This window comes from Arachis hypogaea, chromosome 8 (genome assembly GCF_003086295.3).
Source record: "Arachis hypogaea cultivar Tifrunner chromosome 8, arahy.Tifrunner.gnm2.J5K5, whole genome shotgun sequence".
NCBI classification, from domain to species: Eukaryota; Viridiplantae; Streptophyta; class Magnoliopsida; order Fabales; family Fabaceae; genus Arachis; species Arachis hypogaea.
The window spans coordinates 43,957,132-43,975,628 of record NC_092043.1 but is presented as its reverse complement, the minus strand read 5'-3'; the positions used below and the strand labels follow the sequence as shown (position 1 = coordinate 43,975,628).

Here is an 18,497-nt window from a genome sequence, read left to right as displayed (position 1 = left end):
AAAAAGTGTATAGGTAGACACCAATATTGCTGAACAATGGAGTCAAAAAAGTAAATTAATTTTAAATTTAATTAGTGGTAGTGTGTTTTAGTTGAATTGGACTAATTGTAAGGTCTATTATTCATGTTATTCAGAAAAAATCATTGGTTACCTAACATAACTCTCAATTAAATTCAAGAGGTTGTTGGATGGTACATCGGATATCATAACATTTGACAGAGTAAAGATTGTAACAGTTAACCAACTTGGGTTGGTCGAGTGGTCAGCTCACTCGTCCGCTTAAGCAAGTGTCGGAGGTTCGAATTCCGCCTTGTGCATGCAGCAACTCATTGGCCAGCGGCAGACTCTTAAATGGAGCTCAGATTCGCGACGGATTAGTTCTTAACCTGTCGGATTGGGAAATACCGTGGGCAACCAAAAAAAAAATTGTAACAGTTGAGTATAGGCTAATAGGAGTTTTGGATGTCATTATATAAGATATTACATTATATACTTAGTTTCATTAAAAGAGAAAATGTTTAACCAAGTTGGAATGATCTAGACTTCTAGTTATTAGTTTATTAGTTTGATTAAGTAATTATGGAGGTTTGAATTTTGTCTTGTACAAATTTATCCCTAATAAAAATAATAATTATATCTTCTTTAAAAAAAATTCCTCTCTCTAATACCAATCCCAACTCTTCATCCATCTATCTGAACTCATCACATCACCAGCCACCCCTTCATCCAGACAACAATAACAATGGCAACAACACTCAATTGAAGTAGATATTCAAAAGATCATCAGAAATGTCATTCAATTTTGAATTTGGCTTGTGAATTGATAGAGAATGGAGCGTTGAGAAGAGAGGGAGAAAGCTTCGCATCATATCATAACCAGTTCAGCGCGGCAGAATCCTTTGCAGCAATGTCAGAATCGTGAGAGGCTTTGGTATCACTGCAATCAATATAATTTAGATAATGCTTAGTCATTCAATTTTAAACCGTGAACTTAGTTAGTTCCTCCTCTCTTGCAATAGTAAAGATGATCTGCTCTCATATCTAATTGTATGCTTCTGATATTTTCAAAAGAAACACACCACAGTGGAAATTACGTCACAAAAACCTGTTGTTAGAGACCACTTTATTAATTTGTCTTAAAGCATTAAGGGCATCATTAGGTTATTTAAATTCTCAATGCAGATTACGATATGAGACTAAACAAAGAGAATTTTTCTGGCAAGAAAATTGAACTTGCTAAAAAAGTGATCCTCCTAAAAACCCTGTCTTGTTCAAGTTTTTTCTTCTCTAAAAGAACTAATAGGAGCAGTAGCTGCTGTTTCTCGTTCTTCTTCTGTTTTTTTTTCCTGGACGAATTTCTTGTTCTTCTCAGTGGAGTGTTTCTTCCTTCTTTAGCTTCTTGAGTTCGCTTTCCTAACCTATCATTGACCAAAATGAAAAAAAGAGTAGAAGGTCGGAGGATGGCGATGGCGACATTGTTTACAAGCCAGCGAAGAAGTGGCGAGGACGACGCAATGACCTGCGCTGCCGAAGTGAAAATTTTTTTCTGGAGTTTTGCACTTCTGCAATTCTGATGTGATGATACTGATGAAAATTAGCAGAAACTGCAAACAACATAACGTTGTTTTGGTTTTCCCCTTCGCAAACCCAAAACGACTGAATTTCAAAAACCGGTCCGTTTCTGGTTCAATCCAACGATCGGTTTTAGACGATTTTCCAGTTCGTCGATGGTTCTCTTGGTGTTCGGTTTTTTTAATAGCCCAAATTGCTATTTCAATCGGTTCCAGTTCGACTGGTTCAACCAACTAGTTCGAACTGATTTTCAGAACCTTACTGTTTTGCTTCATGTTGCATTTATTGACACATTGATTTCATGTCACCCACTGCACCTATTTAAGGGTGGCAAAAAGACCAAAATTTACCAGATCGACGTAACTCATAAAAGAAAAATAGACCAGATTAGGAATTTGAGACCGTATAATAAAAATCCGCTTAACTTGCACCTCCTAACTTAGGAGTTTTGGCAAGGGCGAAACGGACTTACTCGGCGTGCTTGCCATTCTATGATTTTGCTTAAAAAAATTTAGTTAATAATTATATTTATTAGATATTTAGAATTATAAAAATTTTAGTATTTATGAATTTAGAAATTATATATATTTTTAATATTTAATATTTTTAAAAAAAAAAACTTGCCAAGCCTCCAATTTGCCATTAGGAGGGGCAAGATAAAAATTTAGTACCGCCTAAGTAGAATGGAACGAGCTTTTGGCTTGGCAGGGTAGGTGAAATGGGGTGGGCTAGTCCGTTTGTCATTCTCTACACCTACCTGTTTATATAACTTTTTGTAGTTAAATTTTTGTCATTTGAGTTATAGTTTATTGGTCCATGGTATCTATTACTTACTTATTACTTACTCTCTACGTATCTAAAATCCATTGTAAGTTGTTGTATGATATTTTATTTTATTTTTATTTTTGCTACTCCCATTGTTACTCCATATCAACCATTCACATGTGCTGCATCTTTTAAAGTCATTCTATATTAATATATACTAACATGTAAATAAAAGTATTGATCGACTTTAATAAACATAAACTTTAATAATACGTATCAAACATGTAATAAAAAAAAGTATTAATAAATTGTAATAAATATAAAATATATTAATAGGTAAATAAATAATTTTTTATACATAATTTAAAATAACAAATATAATTTTTTATTTTTAAATAAATAAATAAATATAACTTATATAACCTCATAAAAATAAATATTTTTTATTCATTATCTATTATTATTTCATAAATTTTTTATAACATTAAAAATATTTTATATTAAAATTTTATTTTTAATTAGAAAATATAAAATATAAAAAATTAAATTTTAATTTATATTATTTAAAAAATGATTAGATTGTTTTTTTTAAAAAGTCAAAATTATATTAAATGACCAACTTTGTTAAAATGGTGATTGCTTCTATATGTTTGTTAATTTATATTATATTTATCTTTGGCAACATTTGTTTTTTATTTATTTTTTAAAAATATTATATTATTATATATACAAAAATATCCTCATAAATAATTATAAAAAGATAATTATATTTTTAGAATTAATTTTATTAAATGGTTAAATAATGTTTTTTATTTATATAACAAATATACTCTTTTACAATAACAATTAAAACTAAAATCAAACCATCAAATTATTTAAAAAAAAAATAATCCCAATTGAAAGATGTTTGAGTTTATTCTTAATCAAGTTCTGAAAATCGAATCAAACCGAACAATTGGATTGGGTTAATTGGAGACCGGTGCTTCTGTCCGGTCCAATTGACTTCTCCAATTATTCTAGAAAAAAAGTAAAAAATCGGTCGAGCCAACTGAATTGGATCGGTTTTTTGAAGGTCCGGCTCTCCTTCAAATGAAGGGGAAAAAACAAAGCACCCCCAAACAGCAGAACACCCGAACCCCTCTCCTTTTTCTCTCACTCTCAGATTCTCACCAAAATCTCTAATTTCACTCAATACCTAACCCTATCAGAGCAAACACCGCCGCCACCGTCAGCCCCCAGCCCGCCTGCTTGTCGTGAAGCCCCACCAGCCACCGTCAGCGTCCCAGCCGCCGCCACTCTTATCTTCCTCACCGTTTCTGTGCTCGTCGCGAAGCCCTACCAGCCACCGTCTCCCCCCAGCCGCCGCCACTCTTCTCCTCCTCATCGTCTCTGTGATCGTCGTCGTCGGCAGTTACAGACGGTGCCGTCGTCGTCCTCGATCCTCTTCTCCTCTACGTCACGCGAACTGTTGCTCTATCCTCTTCAGGCGCGTCCTCTCCTCCGTGAATCTCTGCCCGGAGCCTCGCCGTGGAATCTCTTCTCGGCGCCTCGCCGTCGCAAACTGATCCACTCTCGAGGTCACTCTGTCACCGCCGTTCCTCCCTCGCCGTGTCTCCGGTTAGCCATTGCTTCTTCAGTTTCAATTTCTAAGATTCTGCCTTCTGAGTTGAGTTTTTGTACTAGATTCTGAGTTGAGATCGTGTTCTGAATTGAGTTGTTGCTTATGTGATTCTGAATTTAGTTTGGATGTTCAGTTTGGATTTTTTTTCTTAGTTTTTCTGATCCTGGATTCTCTGATTTTGGATGCTGAGTTTTCTGTATTATGAGTTTTTGTTGTTGAACAATTGATTGGAAGGTTTTTGTTAAAATTTGTTGTGATGCTGAATTTTTTGTTGCTGATGGTTTGAGTTTGTGTAAATTTGTGATTCTAAATTTTTGTTGTAATGAGTATTCTTACTGATTATTTTATTAGAATGTAGAAGTTAATTAAAAATTTTGTATTTTATAGATTTTTAATGATAAAATATGAACAAATTATTATGTCAAATTATAAAAACTCTGAATTTTATTAGTTTAGAAATCATTGAATTTGTATATTTGAAATTATATATTGAAAACCTTGTTCTGAATTGTTCATCATCATCCTCAAAATTGATAAATAAACCCTAGCCCACCCAGAACCAGACCCCTCTCAAAAAATAGTCAAGCGAATGGTGAACCACTACATTTTTTTTTTGAAAAAACAAAATCGTAGCCCCTGAACTGTGAACTGGAGAACTAGGATAATTATTGGCCCTAAAATGCCAAATGCCCGCATCGCGCCTCAGTCTCATTTTCTCTTCACTCATTCTGAATTCTCTGAGTTTGTCTCTCTCTCACACACTCTCCCCGCTTAGTTCCGCCTTTGTCTCAATTTTGGCAGCTCCTTTCTCCTGCCGGTGCCACTTCTCTCTAGTCTTGTCTGCCCTTTGGATCTCTGCTTCATCTTCGCTGCTTCCCCTCTTTGGATGGTTAATTTCGTAATTTGTTAATTTTTAGTTTACTGTTTACTTTGTAATATGTATTTGAAACTTAAATTGTAATTTCAGAATTTGTTAAATTGTTATTTGTTTGTTGTTGCGCTATTATGTTATAAACTTTTGAGAATGTTTATTTAAGCCTAGGTAAACCTGTCGAACCCTAAACCTCTAACCTAGTATCCTGATCAAAGTCTGGTTCGCTTTTCAGAAAGGAGCAGCTGCTAATGAAGTCAAAAGGGGATAGGGACAGGAAACGCCATGATTCTGAAGAAGACGATAGCAATCTGCCCAGGAAATCAGGAGGAGATATGGATAGGAGTCAAAGAGCTGAAAAGGGACTACATACGACCCAGTTCAGAGGAGAAGAGAACAGAGAGCTGCACAGGAAAACAGAAAGGGATGGGAATAGGAGGCATAGAGATGGAAGGGATGGTGCCCATCATGATTCGGGGGAAGAAGATGGGGAGCTGCCCATGAAATCAGAAAAGGATAGGGATGTGATGCAAAGATTTGAAAGGTATGGTGCACGTCACGATTCAGATGAAGAAGAGGGTGAGCTTCGCATGGACTCAGAAAGGGAAAGGAAGCGTCATGATTCGGAAGATGATAGGGAGCTGGTTAGGAAATCAAAGAGGGAAAGAGATAGGGATAGGACACGTAGAGTTGATAAGGATGGTGAGGAAAAAGATGATAGGCAGCATCTCAGTAAATCAAGAAGGGAAAGGAGGCAAAGAGTTGAAAGAGATGGAGCAAGCCGTAATTTGGAGGGAGAAGTTGATAGGGATCAATTTAGGAAATCAGAAAGGAATAGGGATAGAAGGCATAGATCTGTAAAGGATGGTGCCAGGTATGATTCAGAGGATGATGATGAGGACCTGAACAGGAAATCAAAAAGGGATATGAGGTATAGAGGTGAAAGAGATGATGATGATGATGAGAAGGGTCAGAGAGATAATGGGAGAGAAGATAATAGGAAGAAAGAGGATGGACCTCGAAGGATAGTTGAAAACACAAGACCTCAAAGACAGTCAACAATCCCAGAAGGTAACCTGAATGGTGATGCATCTAAACTGGGAAAGAGTGGTGGTGTTTACATTCCTCCATTTAAGTTGGCTCGGATGATGAAAGAAGTTCAGGACAAAAGCAGTGCTGAATATCAACGGTTAACATGGGATGCTCTGAGAAAGAGCATTAATGGGCTGGTGAACAAGGTTAATGCTACTAATATAAAAAACATAATTCCAGAGTTGTTTGCAGAGAACTTGATTAGGGGAAGAGGCCTATTCTGTCGGTCATGTATGAAATCTCAGATGGCATCGCCAGGATTTACAGATGTCTTTGCGGCATTGGTTGCTGTTGTGAATACCAAGTTTCCCGAGGTAGGCGATCTTTTGCTTAGAAGGATTGTTTTGCAGCTTAAGAGAGCTTACAAGCGGAATGACAAGGTATTTATCTTTTCTGCTAATTTAATATTCGCTCTTCGTCTAAGATCATTGGTTTCCTTCCAGTTTGCCTTTATTCTGTCTGTCTTTTTGTTTCTCCGTTAAAAAAACCACTCTGATTCTAATTTTATTTTTATCTGGCTTTCATGATTTTTAGCCCCAATTACTAGCTGCTGTTAAATTTATAGCACATCTGGTTAATCAGCAAGTGGCTCATGAGATCATTGCTCTAGAGTTGCTCACAGTTTTGCTGGAGAAGCCTACGGATGATAGTGTTGAAGTAGCGGTTGGGTTTGTAACAGAATGTGGGTCAATACTGCAGGATCTGTCACCCAAAGGTCTTCATGGTGGGTATTCTCTCAATCTTTGCTGTTTCTCTGTTTTCGAAGTGCCTTTTACACTTCTTATTGCATCATGAATCCCATAAACTATTATACTGTGTATTCGCTTTGTTAATGGCAACTGACTGAGAGGTCCTAGTAGAGCATATCTTAGTGAATGAAATGCTGGTTTCCAGAATCAGGACAGGGCAAAAGCTTGAGTAATGCCATGTCCCCATTTGCACCCTAACTTCTCAGCCAATGCTGCAGGAATCCGTTTTCCTTTTTTCTGTTTTTAATTTTTTTTTTTTACTTTATTCAGATGTGTTTGGAAATAAGAGAATCTGTGTAAGCTTGTTTATAATAATGTGTAAATAACATGATTAATTATTAACAAGTTACAGTTAAAAGTGCATCAACTCAACTTGGGTACTGTGTTGCTAAATACTTCTACAGATTCCTTGATGATTGTTGAAAGATTCCATTAGGAAGCATTGACAATGATTGATCTCAGTATTCAATAATTTTTCTGAAGTTAGATTTGTAATTTATAGGTATCTTTGAGCGTTTTCGTGGAATTCTTCATGAAGGAGAAATTGACAAACGTGTTCAGTTTCTGATTGAAGGCTTATTTGCTATAAGAAAAGCCAAGTTTCAGGTATATTCTTTTATTCTATTGTTCTGTAAAACATATTTCGACACTTATGCAAATCAGACTATAAAGAATGGTTTGAATTAACTTGACTTTTTTATGGTTGATTTCACAGGGTTATCCAGCTGTTCGTCCTGAACTAGACCTTGTGGAGCAGGAGGATCAATTAACTCACGAAGTCTCATTGGATGAGGAAATAGATCCAGAAATTTCTCTTGGTAAGAAATTTCTCTTGGTATGATTTTCTTATAGATTTGCACATTCTAATTTCTCTCTTTCTTTTTTCAGATATTTTCAAGCCAGACCCTAATTTCCTGGAGAATGAGAAGCGTTATGAAGAGCTGAAGAAAACTATACTGGGTGAGGAATCTGAGGATGAGGAAGGCTCTGATGCAGAGTTGGACGATGATGATGATGAAGATGATGAATCCAATGAAGAAGATGACGAGGAAAGCATGCAAATCAAAGATGAAACAGAGACAAACCTTGTTAACCTTAGAAGAACAATTTACCTAACAATTATGTCCAGTGTAGATTTCGAGGAAGCTGGTCACAAGCTTCTGAAAATCAAGCTAGAGCCTGGGCAAGAGGTTTGGAACCAATCTTGGGCCTTCTGTTGCTATTCTGTTGTCAAAATTTCTTCCAGCTGTTATATTATTCTGATCTTTTCTTTTTTGGTACATAAACTTTCAAGTTATTTGAAGGAATGAACAGAATCTAGTTTAATGCAAAGATATTGAACAAGTTGAATGCTCTCTATTTCTCTCTCGTTTTCTTTTCTTTTTTATTTTTATTTTTGGTCTGCAATTTAGTGTGCTTCAAGAGCATTTTCTATTGTGGGCGAAGTGTCTATCTTGGCAATCACTGATTTTCAGGTTGGGTTTAAATAGGAATCAACTGGGTTCAATGCTTCTGGCTCTTTTCTTTTCATTATTATCTGATTTTGATGTATTTTTGGAAATGTGGGGCTTTGATTACATCAGTTTTGACTATTAAAAACAGTAGCTACATTGGTTATTCTTTATTGGCTTTTTAAATTGTTTGTTTTCACGAAAATTATGCTCCCTAATACCAAGAATTGCTTACACTTCTCTGATTGATGGCAGATGGAATTATGCATTATGCTTTTGGAATGTTGCAGCCAAGAGAGAACATATCTCCGATATTATGGTCTTTTGGGGCAGCGTTTCTGCATGATCAATAAAGTATATCAAGAGAATTTTGAGAAGTGCTTTGTCCAGCAGTACTCAATGATTCATCGGCTTGAAACAAACAAGCTACGAAATGTGGCTAAATTCTTTGCTCACCTACTTGGGACAGATGCTCTGCCTTGGCATGTTTTATCGTACATACGCTTGACTGAAGAGGACACGACATCGTCCTCCCGTATATTCATCAAGATCCTCTTCCAGGTACCATTAGTCAAACTCAAATGTTACCTTCCTTTTCTGCATGTACTTGCTCTACGATTTCAATTAGTTTCAGTTGCGTTTTTGAAATACCATATTATGTCTTTCTGTGCGGAAGATGTTGATTTTACTCTATTTCTTCTGCAGGAATTATCAGAGCATCTTGGCATCCGACTGCTAAATGAGCGGTTAAATGATTCAACAATGCAGGACTCCTTTGAGTCGATCTTTCCGAAAGATAACCCAAAGAACACCCGGTTCTCCATTAACTTCTTCACATCCATTGGACTTGGTGGTCTTACAGAGAACTTGCGTGAGTATTTGAAGAATATGCCGCGTCTTATCATGCAACAACAGAAACAAGTTTCAGATTCTGAATCTGATGATGAGTCAGGGAGTTCAAGTTCATCTGATTCAGGAACAGCTAGTTCTGAATCAGAGTCTGACTCATCAAGTTCTGATGAAAGTGATAGTGATAGGGACAAAAGGCGAAGAAAGCGGAGAAGAAAGTGAAGCAAACGAATTTATTTCCTTGTCCAGGGTCCTTGCTTCTGTAAAACTGTATTATGAGGGCTTAGTATGCTGTCCGGTTTTGAATTTTGTTAAGATCATATTTTCATAGAACTTGCTCTGCTTTGAAGTTTTCTCATCCCAAACCACCAAAGTAGAATTTGTAAGCTGTAGTAACTTGGGGTGAAATAAAAATTTAGTTGATCGTAGTGTTCCAGCCGGTTTTTTTTGTCATGCTTAGTTGCTACAGATGAGGTTCTTTCTTCTTTGCACTGTCGTTTCTAACATTGGTCATTAGGTTTGCTTGAGGCTTGTTGACGTGATGTGATGATTGTGTTGCACAATTATATTTCAGTTCTTTCAGCATTTTCATGTCTTATATGTAAGTTTGCATTAATTATATTTCATATGATTTTGTTTAGTTGTGAAGCAAAGTAAATTAAATTTATTTTGAATTGCAGTACCATCAATGGGGTTGGATCGTTGGGACATAGGTCATTCCTATGTTTAAGGGTTTTTTTAAAACTGAATCTGATTCAATGTTAACCATAAACTGGGTTTAGGTTGAATTAACTTAACTGGGTTTTCTTTCTCGAGCTTTGCTGTGCCGAAAGCTACCCCCCTTAAAACTTTAACCTTATCTTCTCACCTTATTGTAAAGATATTTTGTCCCAGCCTTGCTCTTTCAGCCTCATAGACCGAGTCCAACTTTATTACATTTTATTCTTTTATATCTAATTTATGATTTTAGTTTTATATAAAGTCGGTGTAAGAGTCGCTCATCCACAATTATATATGGCCATATAGTCAATAGTATTTAACCCTAGCTAGTTGCCAAGTTATTTAAAAGAATCACGCATATGGTGGCATATAATTAGATAAATATAAATTTTGTTATTCTAATAACACATTCAAATTAATTTCTTTTAATAAAAAATAACTTTTCATGAAGCTTACATGAAAAAAAATACAGACATCATACGAGGTAAGTAGTGTACTAAAATAAGTTAGTGGGACAAATTTGAACCAACAGATTATCTTGATAGCATCTTGTTCTCTATAACAATTTCTTCGAAGCTATCAAATGTCCATAACCAATCAAAACACAAATAATAACAAGAGTCGGTAATGAAACAAAATTCATAAGGGATAAATTTCAATTAAAGAGTTCATTTTGTAGTGTAGAACAAACATCACTAGTAAAATGCATTTCACGTTACATAGCAATTGGACAAATAAGAAACTTCCAAGTTGGAACATAGTCCCCTAATTACATTATTGCCCTCCCTCATAGGTCAGGAAATTGTTGTGTTACTTACCAAGAAAGAATTAGGCTTCATGGCTACGAAGAAGAAGGATTCAGATTTCTTAGCTTGGCTTTGACTGAATCTAGTTGCTCTAACCAACACAAATTCAGGGGGAAAATATGTTATTAGAATTGTTTGGCACCTTCAAACACAGGTATCTCCTAAGAATTACATAAAAACATGTGAGAAGAACAGAGTCAAAGGTGAATAATTCTTACTTTGTTCTGTTGTTGTTGCTTTCTGGATGGTTGTGCGAAAATATAAGTTGCAATTTCTCTGATACACAGCCTGCAGAAGAAAACAAAGCATGTCCTTTTAGACCTATTGGGTAATTATTTTAGAATAGAAATTGCCATGAAATATAGAAATATTAGAAGACACAAATTCTTTTAGAGGCTTCCTTCATACATGTATGGATTTTGTATAGAATGACTAAATTTGTCAAGTAATGATTAGGAGGATGAGTTACCACTCCCAATTATTTTTCAAATTCGTCACTCTTTTTTCAAAGGTAGAAACTCAAGTGCATTTTAACTTCATGTGAAGTTAATAGCTGAGAATCATTAAAAATTTGATTAACTGCATATGAGTTTTTACCGTAAAGGACGAATTAAAATTGCAAAGAACCACTTTATCCTCCATGTTCTTTGGTCAGGGACAAAATCAGAGGTTTACTCTTAAATTAACCTCCTAAGAACAATGGTTACAAATTTGATAAAAATGTGAACTAGTGCTACATTACATTTTTCAAGGGAATAAGAGGATAAAAGTAAGTCACAGAATAAACACATAGAGTTGAATTCTCATTGCAACTAAACTAGTTTTCCTAACTCAAGAAATAACCCAAATAGGAAGCTAGGAACATATGATCCAAAATTGTAACTATTCTTATTCCAATTAATTTGTATAACTACACTTCGGTCAAGTACAGTTCCAATAGAAGCCAGAAAATAATTAATTGTTCCCATCAAACTCAAGAAAGTGGGAAGCATAAAAACCCTGAATTTCAAAACCCTAGAAGTAATGGAGAAAGAGTAAAAAGGTTGTAGTAAGGTAATTACGGAGGAAGAGGGAAGGTTGTTGAGCTCAGCAATGGCAACTTCGTGGCGCCTCAGTTGCTTCGTACGTTCAGCAATGGCGTTCGTATTATCGCTTGAACTCATCGTCTTTTTTTTTTTCGATTGAGATTTTGATTTGAGGGGTGGATGGGGTTTTCCAAGGTTCTGAAAACCGAATCGGTCATTGAACCGCTCTAATCATTGGTTCACTGGTTCATTAGCCAACCAGTTCAACCGTAATCTAACTGAAAAAACCGTTTATAATAAAATAATAAATAAATTATAAATAAATACCCTAAAACATATTTATAGTCTAATATAAATTTTAAAATGTCTTCTAAATATAAAGTAATACATCAACCAAAATCTAATATAACCTTTGATTTCATCCATTGTTAACAATTTATCACTCATTAGTCATTATATCACTATTGAACTCATTAACATAGTTACAAGAAACAAAAAAAAATCATTGAATTAGCCAAACCAATAACAAATATTCCATCTATCTAGTTAACTAAGTTAATTCAATTCATCTATTTCTTCATTAAAAACAAATTTATTTTTTCTCTACCAAAAGACTAATCATAATGAACAAATAGAAGCTCTGACAAACTTTTAACAAAATTTTCAGTATAATTTTAATAAAGATTAACAAGATTTTCAGCTGATTATAATTTTAGCAAAATTCCAGCACAATTTTAACAAAGATTAACAATTTTTTTTTCCAAAAATTAACCAAGAAAAAAAAAAACCAACAGTGAACTATCATTCAATGATTCAATCAACACCCAAGAATACAGAGTATAGACTATAGAGTACCGAACAGTACTGGAGCAAAGCTAATCATTTAATGATTCAAGTTATGGAAGGAAAAGCTCTAAGATGGTTCAATCATCGCTAACAACTAGAATCAAACAACGATGCAGCAGTCATCAACCGCAATCTCAAATCTAAAATCAGCAACAGAAATTATATGATTGCAAATTAGTAACTACAATGAAGCAGCTAACACAAATTTGGTAACAACAGAACCAACTGCAACAACTAAAAAACGTCATGCCAAAATTCAAAAATCAGAGATGCAGTAGAAGTAATAGAACTGCACACTGAGAGTTTAGATCTAAGAAATTCAATTGAGCAAAACATGACCTCACTCACTGTGGATCTGTTGTCACACGGCGGAGCAAAGCAATGGCACCGAGGTCAGTGCCTCGGTGAACGAGGAAGGAGAAGATACCGCGATTGAAGGCAGCGACAGGGTGCTGAATGGCAACAAGGACGGAGGTGCGATTAACGGTGGTGGCGCGATGAACGAGAGTGGCGCTAGTGGTTCTGCGGGTGTTCTTCACCGCGAACCCGCGAACAAGCACGGCGGCGTTCACGCGACGCAAAAAAGTGACAACGGGAGCACTGAGTACTGACCTTCGGCGAGCAGAAGAAGACGACGGCGACCAGAGGGCAGACGAGGACGACGGCGACCAGGGGCCAGTCGAAGACGAAAGCGACGGGTTGGAGTTTGGAGTCCAGGGTTGCTTTTTGATTCAGGAAGGGGGCTGGGGGTCACGCACGGTCTTCACTCTTCAAAGACTCAGCAAGCCTAAAACGGCGCCGATTTCTTCAAACCGGCCGGTTTCTTGATAAACGGTTTCACATGTCTGATCGGACCATTAATATCGCCGGTTCGAGGTTGGACCAATCCAATTGACCGATTTGGTCTGGTTTTCAGAACCATGTTTTCTTGTATGAGCTTAGTTTGTTGTTGTTCCACTGTGTTTCATTTATTATTTATTTTTATCAAAAGATAAGTACTAAGATTATTCGGCCTCTCAATACTAATGAAAATGCGATTCCAAAATAAGATTGGAACAAACATTCAGATCTTAATTGGAGAAAAAAAAATAAAGGAAATGAACATAATATAAAAAATACAAAAGTTAAGAATATTTTTTGGAAAAAATAGGGTAATTTCCCCTGATTTTCCTTATTATTATTTTTTTTTTCAAAATGACAAGCTAATAATACCATAGAAGGAAAAAGAATTAATGATGATCAGTATCTTTCTTTTTCGTAATGACGAAACCAATTTTTTTCATAGAAATTGAATGAAAAGCGTGAAATAAAATGCAACAGTCGTAAATATGGACAATAACTATACCGACATAGCTATAATTTCTATGCTAGCCTAACATAGCCGAATTAGGGGGTCTGTCTAAAATGATATCTAAACATAATAATGATATAACTAGAAATATATTCTAGGAACAGTGGAACACACTTCTCAGTTCCCCGTCTTCCCAAGTGATCTTTCTTCCTAAAGAGAGTATAGAGAACTAATAAAATATTTATATAATGGGTACAATAGAGGTTTAGTGTTACTTTTTTTTATTAGCTCAAATTTTTAAGATGAGTGGTATCATGATATGGTATCAAAATTTTAGATCCGAAAAATTAAGAGTTTGATCCTTGGTAAACCTTAAAATTAGCTTAAACTTTTGGAATAAGTGGTTTTATGACATGAGATATTTACTCGGATGGTTATTCTAAATAGTATAAGTGATGTTCATTTTATAACTCATATAGCCTATTGTTCATACCCTGGCCCAATGCAAAGGCCCAGGTCCAACTAAAAGGCCTAATCCAAAGGATTAGAGCCTTGCTAAGTACCGACCTTCACATAAGAAGTCGGTGTCAACCACGACTTTGTCTGAAGAGGTCGGATGTGAGATTAGCTGGCAGATAAACACTCATTCAAATGAGTAACCGCCCCTAAAATCTCTCTAACCGCCTCATAAAGCCATATCCTAACCTCCCCAAGATAATAGGGACGGTTACCACCCTAAAGATACGGCACTACACCAACGGTGGTTATTGGCTCACCACTATAAATACACTGACACCCCTCAGGTATCTCTAAGTCCAATACTCTCTAGACCTGCTTACACTCTTGCTAACTTAGGCATCGGAGTGTCTTTGCAGGTACCACCCCCCATTCACACGCGAGCACAAGTCGGACGGAGCCTCCCGAGTTGCGGACATAACCTGAGTTCTCCTCCATTACACACTTGGGCCGCCAAACGCCATTCGTCGTATTAATCTCCGGTTACCTACCGTAACATTGGCGCCGTTGCCGGGGACCCGCGAGATCATCCCTCGATGGCAGACAGATCCCATGAAGAAGGCCATGTCGAAACAGATTCTGAGCAAGAGAATCTAGACATGGGCCATGACAATGAAGACACAGCCCAACATCAAGACAATGATCAACACAGAGAGGGTACCTCCGGAGTAAAGAATCCGAAGGTAAATTCCTCAGATGGGCGTGAATCGGAAAAGGGCGGACCAGCTCACGTAGCTGAACTAATGGGATTGGTCCATAGCCGCCTGGAGCAATTGGAACAAGAGCGGGAGAGGCAAAAGGAAACCGAAAGGTACCTTAAAGAAGAGATGGAACGGCAAAAAGAGTTAGAAAGAAAACTCTTGCAGCTAGAGTCCTCCCTCAAGAACTCCCGCGATGAAGAAGATCAACTCCCAGGCGGAGAAGACCCTTTCAGCGAGGACATAATGAGGGCAAAAGTTCCAAGGAACTTCAAAAGCCCTGATATGGACCTCTATGATGGAACTACGGATCCAAAGCATCATCTTAGCAACTTCAAAAGTCGGATGTATCTAGCCGACGCCTCCGACGCTACGAGATGCAAGGCTTTCCCGACCACTTTATCGAAAGCAGCGATGAAGTGGTTCGATAGCCTTCCCCCAAGATCCATCACTAGTTTTGAAGACCTCTCAAGGAAATTCTTGATGAGGTTCTCAATCCAAAAGGATAAGGTAAAACATGCACCGAGCCTCCTGGGAATAAAACAGGAGGTCGGAGAGTCTTTACGAGCCTATATGGAAAGGTTCAACAAGGCATGTTTAGAGATCCAAGACCTGCCCACAGAGGCAGTGATAATGGGGTTAGTCAACGGACTTAGAGAGGGCCCCTTCTCACAGTCCATATCTAAAAGACACCCCGTTTCTCTAAGTGATGTACAAGAAAGGGCCGAGAAGTACATCAACATGGAAGAGAATGCGAAGCTACGAGACCTGAGTTCGTGGCCTGGACCCACTTTCTCCTCTAGGGAGAGAGAAAGGGAAGTCAAGAAGAAGGAAGAGCCCGGTCTCGAGAGGCCCAGGAAGTATCACTCTTATACTCCTCTAAAGACTTCTATAGTGGACGTATACAGAGAGATTTGCAACACTGAAAGGCTGCCACCCCCAAGACCTATTAAAAATAAAAAAGGGGGAAGTCGCAGCGAGTATTGCGAGTACCATAAAATATATGGTCACTCCACCAACGACTGTTACGACCTCAAAAATGTGATAGAAAAGCTGGCTAGAGAAGGTCGGCTTGACAGATATCTCATGGAGAGGTCGGACACCCATGGAAAGAGAAAGCGAGACGATATGGACAGGAGAGATCCTCCACCACAGACCCCTGAGAGACACATCCACATGATCTCAGGAGGATTTGCGGGAGGTGGAATCACCAAATCTTCTCGCAAAAGACATCTCAAAAGAGTCTATCAGGTCGGAGATGAGATACCCGACCTCCCCACTATATCATTCACAAAAGAGGATGGGCAAGGAGTAATTCCCGGGCACGATGATCCCGTGGTGATAACCATGATCCTGGCCAATGCCCATCTCCACAGAACCCTAGTAGACCAAGGAAGCTCGGCGGACATCCTTTTCAAGCCCGCCTTCGACAAGCTAGGGTTGGATGAAAAAGAGTTGAGAGCCTACCCCGACACCCTATATGGATTAGGGGATACGCCAATAAAACCACTGGGATTTTTACCCCTTCACACCACTTTTGGAAGAGGGGAAAAATCAAGGACTCTGAGTATAGACTTCATAGTCATCGACGAAGGGTCAGCCTACAATGCCTTAATCGGCAGGACTACCCTTAATCGCCTCGGAGCAGTGGTATCCACCCCCCACCTTTGCATAAAATTCCCGACTCCAGGAGGAATAGCAACGGTGAGGGGAGATCAAAAATTGGCGAGAAAGTGCTACAATGAAAGCCTAAATTTGAGAGGAAAGGGCAAAGAAGTCCACACCATAGAGCTAGGCGGCGCAAGAACCAGAGAAGAGCTACGACCCCAACCGGGAGGAAAAACCGAAGAGATACAAGTCGGGGCGGAGGAAGGAAAAAACACTTACATAGGAGCCAACCTAGGGGAAACCCTAAAACGAAGGTTGGGTGAACTCCTAAGAGCTAATTCCGACCTCTTCGCCTGGAAGGCTTCCGACATGCCCGGGATTGATCCCGAGCTCATGTCCCATAAACTCTCGGTTTACCCAGGATCCCGACCTGTACAGCAGAGAAGACGCAAGCTCGGCCCGGAGAGGGCCTCAATAGTAGAAGAGCAAGTACAGGTGCTCCTGGAAGCCGGCTTCATCAGGGAGGTCAAATACCCAACGTGGCTAGCCAATGTAGTGCTAGTTAAAAAACAAAATGGTAAATGGAGAATGTGCGTCGACTATACCGACTTGAATAAGGCATGTCCTAAGGACCCTTATCCTCTACCGAGTATTGATACCCTGGTGGACTCCAGCTCAGGGTACCAATACCTATCATTCATGGACGCCTACTCGGGATACAACCAAATCCCGATGCATGAACCCGACCAGGAGAAAACATCATTCATCACACCAAAAGCCAACTATTGCTACGTAGTCATGCCATTCGGACTAAAGAATGCAGGAGCCACGTACCAAAGGCTGATGAACAAAGTGTTTTCCCCCCATTTAGGGAGCTTAATGGAGGTATACGTCGACGACATGTTAGTAAAAACCAAGCAAGAAGTCGACCTCTTAACCGACCTCTCACAAGTCTTCAACACTATAAGGGTGCATGGGATGAGACTAAATCCCGCAAAATGCGCCTTCGCAGTAGAAGCAGGGAAATTTCTAGGCTTCATGCTAACACAAAGAGGGATTGAGGCCAATCCCGACAAATGCCGAGCCATCCTAGAAATGAAAAGCCCGACTTGTTTGAGAGAGGTTCAACAGCTCAATGGCCGACTTGCAGCCCTCTCCAGATTTTTGGCAGGATCGGCACTAAAATCCCTTCCATTATTCTCCCTATTAAGGAAGGGATGCCAGTTTGAATGGACTCCGGAATGTGAGGAGGCGTTCCAAGAGTTCAAAAAATTCTTAAGCCAACCTCCTATATTAACTCGACCAATACCGGGGAAAGACCTCGTCCTATACCTATCCGTCGCAAACAGGGCTGTCTCATCAGCCCTGATCAGAGAAGACGAGGTCGGGCAACACCCGGTCTATTTCACCAGTAAGGTTCTACAAGGTCCTGAGCTAAGGTACCACAAACTAGAGAAGTTTGCTTACTCCTTAGTGATAGCCTCACGAAGGCTACGACCTTACTTCCAGGCTCACACAATAAGAGTCCGTACGAACCAGCCCATGAAGCAAATCCTTCAAAAGACGGATGTTGCAGGGAGAATGGTTCAATGGGCGATAGAGCTCTCCGAGTTTGATTTGAGATACGAAACTCGGACTGCAATTAAAGCCCAGTGCCTCGCCGACTTCATTGCAGAATACGCAGGTGAACAAGAGGAAAAACCGACTACATGGGAACTCTATGTAGACGGATCCTCCAACAAGACGGGGAGCGGCGCAGGCATAATATTGGTAGATGGAAAAGGAACCCAGATAGAGGTCTCCTTAAAATTTGAATTTCCGGCTTCAAACAATCAGGCAGAATATGAGGCCTTGATTGCCGGATTAAAGTTAGCAGAAGAAGTTGGCGCTGCAAAGGTGATGATCTACAGCGACTCACAAGTGGTGACTTCCCAAATAAGCGGAGAATATCAGGCGAAGGACCCCAATATGAAGAAATACTTGGAAAAAACCTTGGAACACCTTGGGCACTTTGCGG

General features: G+C 38.5%; 1 protein-coding gene and 1 long non-coding RNA gene across 7 annotated transcripts; one reads left to right on the top strand and one right to left on the bottom strand.

The window, feature by feature from the left end:
- The first annotated feature begins 3,397 nt into the window (after positions 1 to 3,397).
- Positions 3,398 to 9,555, top strand: LOC112707651 (uncharacterized). The gene is made up of 8 exons (XM_025759502.3): positions 3,398 to 3,954; positions 5,065 to 6,301; positions 6,456 to 6,645; positions 7,173 to 7,276; positions 7,386 to 7,488; positions 7,559 to 7,860; positions 8,377 to 8,682; positions 8,827 to 9,555. The coding sequence occupies exons 2-8, from the start codon at positions 5,081 to 5,083 to the stop codon at positions 9,190 to 9,192; spliced, it is 2,592 nt and encodes an 863-aa protein (XP_025615287.1). The 5' UTR covers positions 3,398 to 3,954; positions 5,065 to 5,080; the 3' UTR covers positions 9,193 to 9,555.
- A 763-nt stretch (positions 9,556 to 10,318) lies between these two features.
- Positions 10,319 to 13,746, bottom strand: LOC112707650 (uncharacterized). 6 transcript variants are annotated; one of them, XR_003156116.3, is made up of 4 exons: positions 12,716 to 13,746; positions 11,558 to 11,799; positions 10,715 to 10,784; positions 10,319 to 10,587 (listed from the first exon to the last, which is right to left on the bottom strand). It is a non-coding gene; the product is annotated as an uncharacterized lncRNA (long non-coding RNA). The 6 variants fall into 6 exon arrangements; XR_011864884.1 differs by having other exon boundaries at positions 12,795 to 13,307; XR_011864881.1 differs by having other exon boundaries at positions 12,707 to 13,132.
- Between the last annotated feature and the right edge of the window lie 4,751 nt (positions 13,747 to 18,497).

What these genes read in the sequence shown, in the direction of transcription:
- LOC112707651 (XM_025759502.3), top strand. Translation starts at nt 5,081, where the DNA reads ATGAAGTCAAAAGGGGATAGGGACAGGAAACGCCATGATTCTGAAGAA. An exon ending in CTTACAAGCGGAATGACAAG is followed by an intron (nt 6,302 to 6,455) that starts GTATTTATCTTT and finishes CATGATTTTTAG; the next exon opens with CCCCAATTACTAGCTGCTGT. An exon ending in AGCTAGAGCCTGGGCAAGAG is followed by an intron (nt 7,861 to 8,376) that starts GTTTGGAACCAA and finishes GATTGATGGCAG; the next exon opens with ATGGAATTATGCATTATGCT.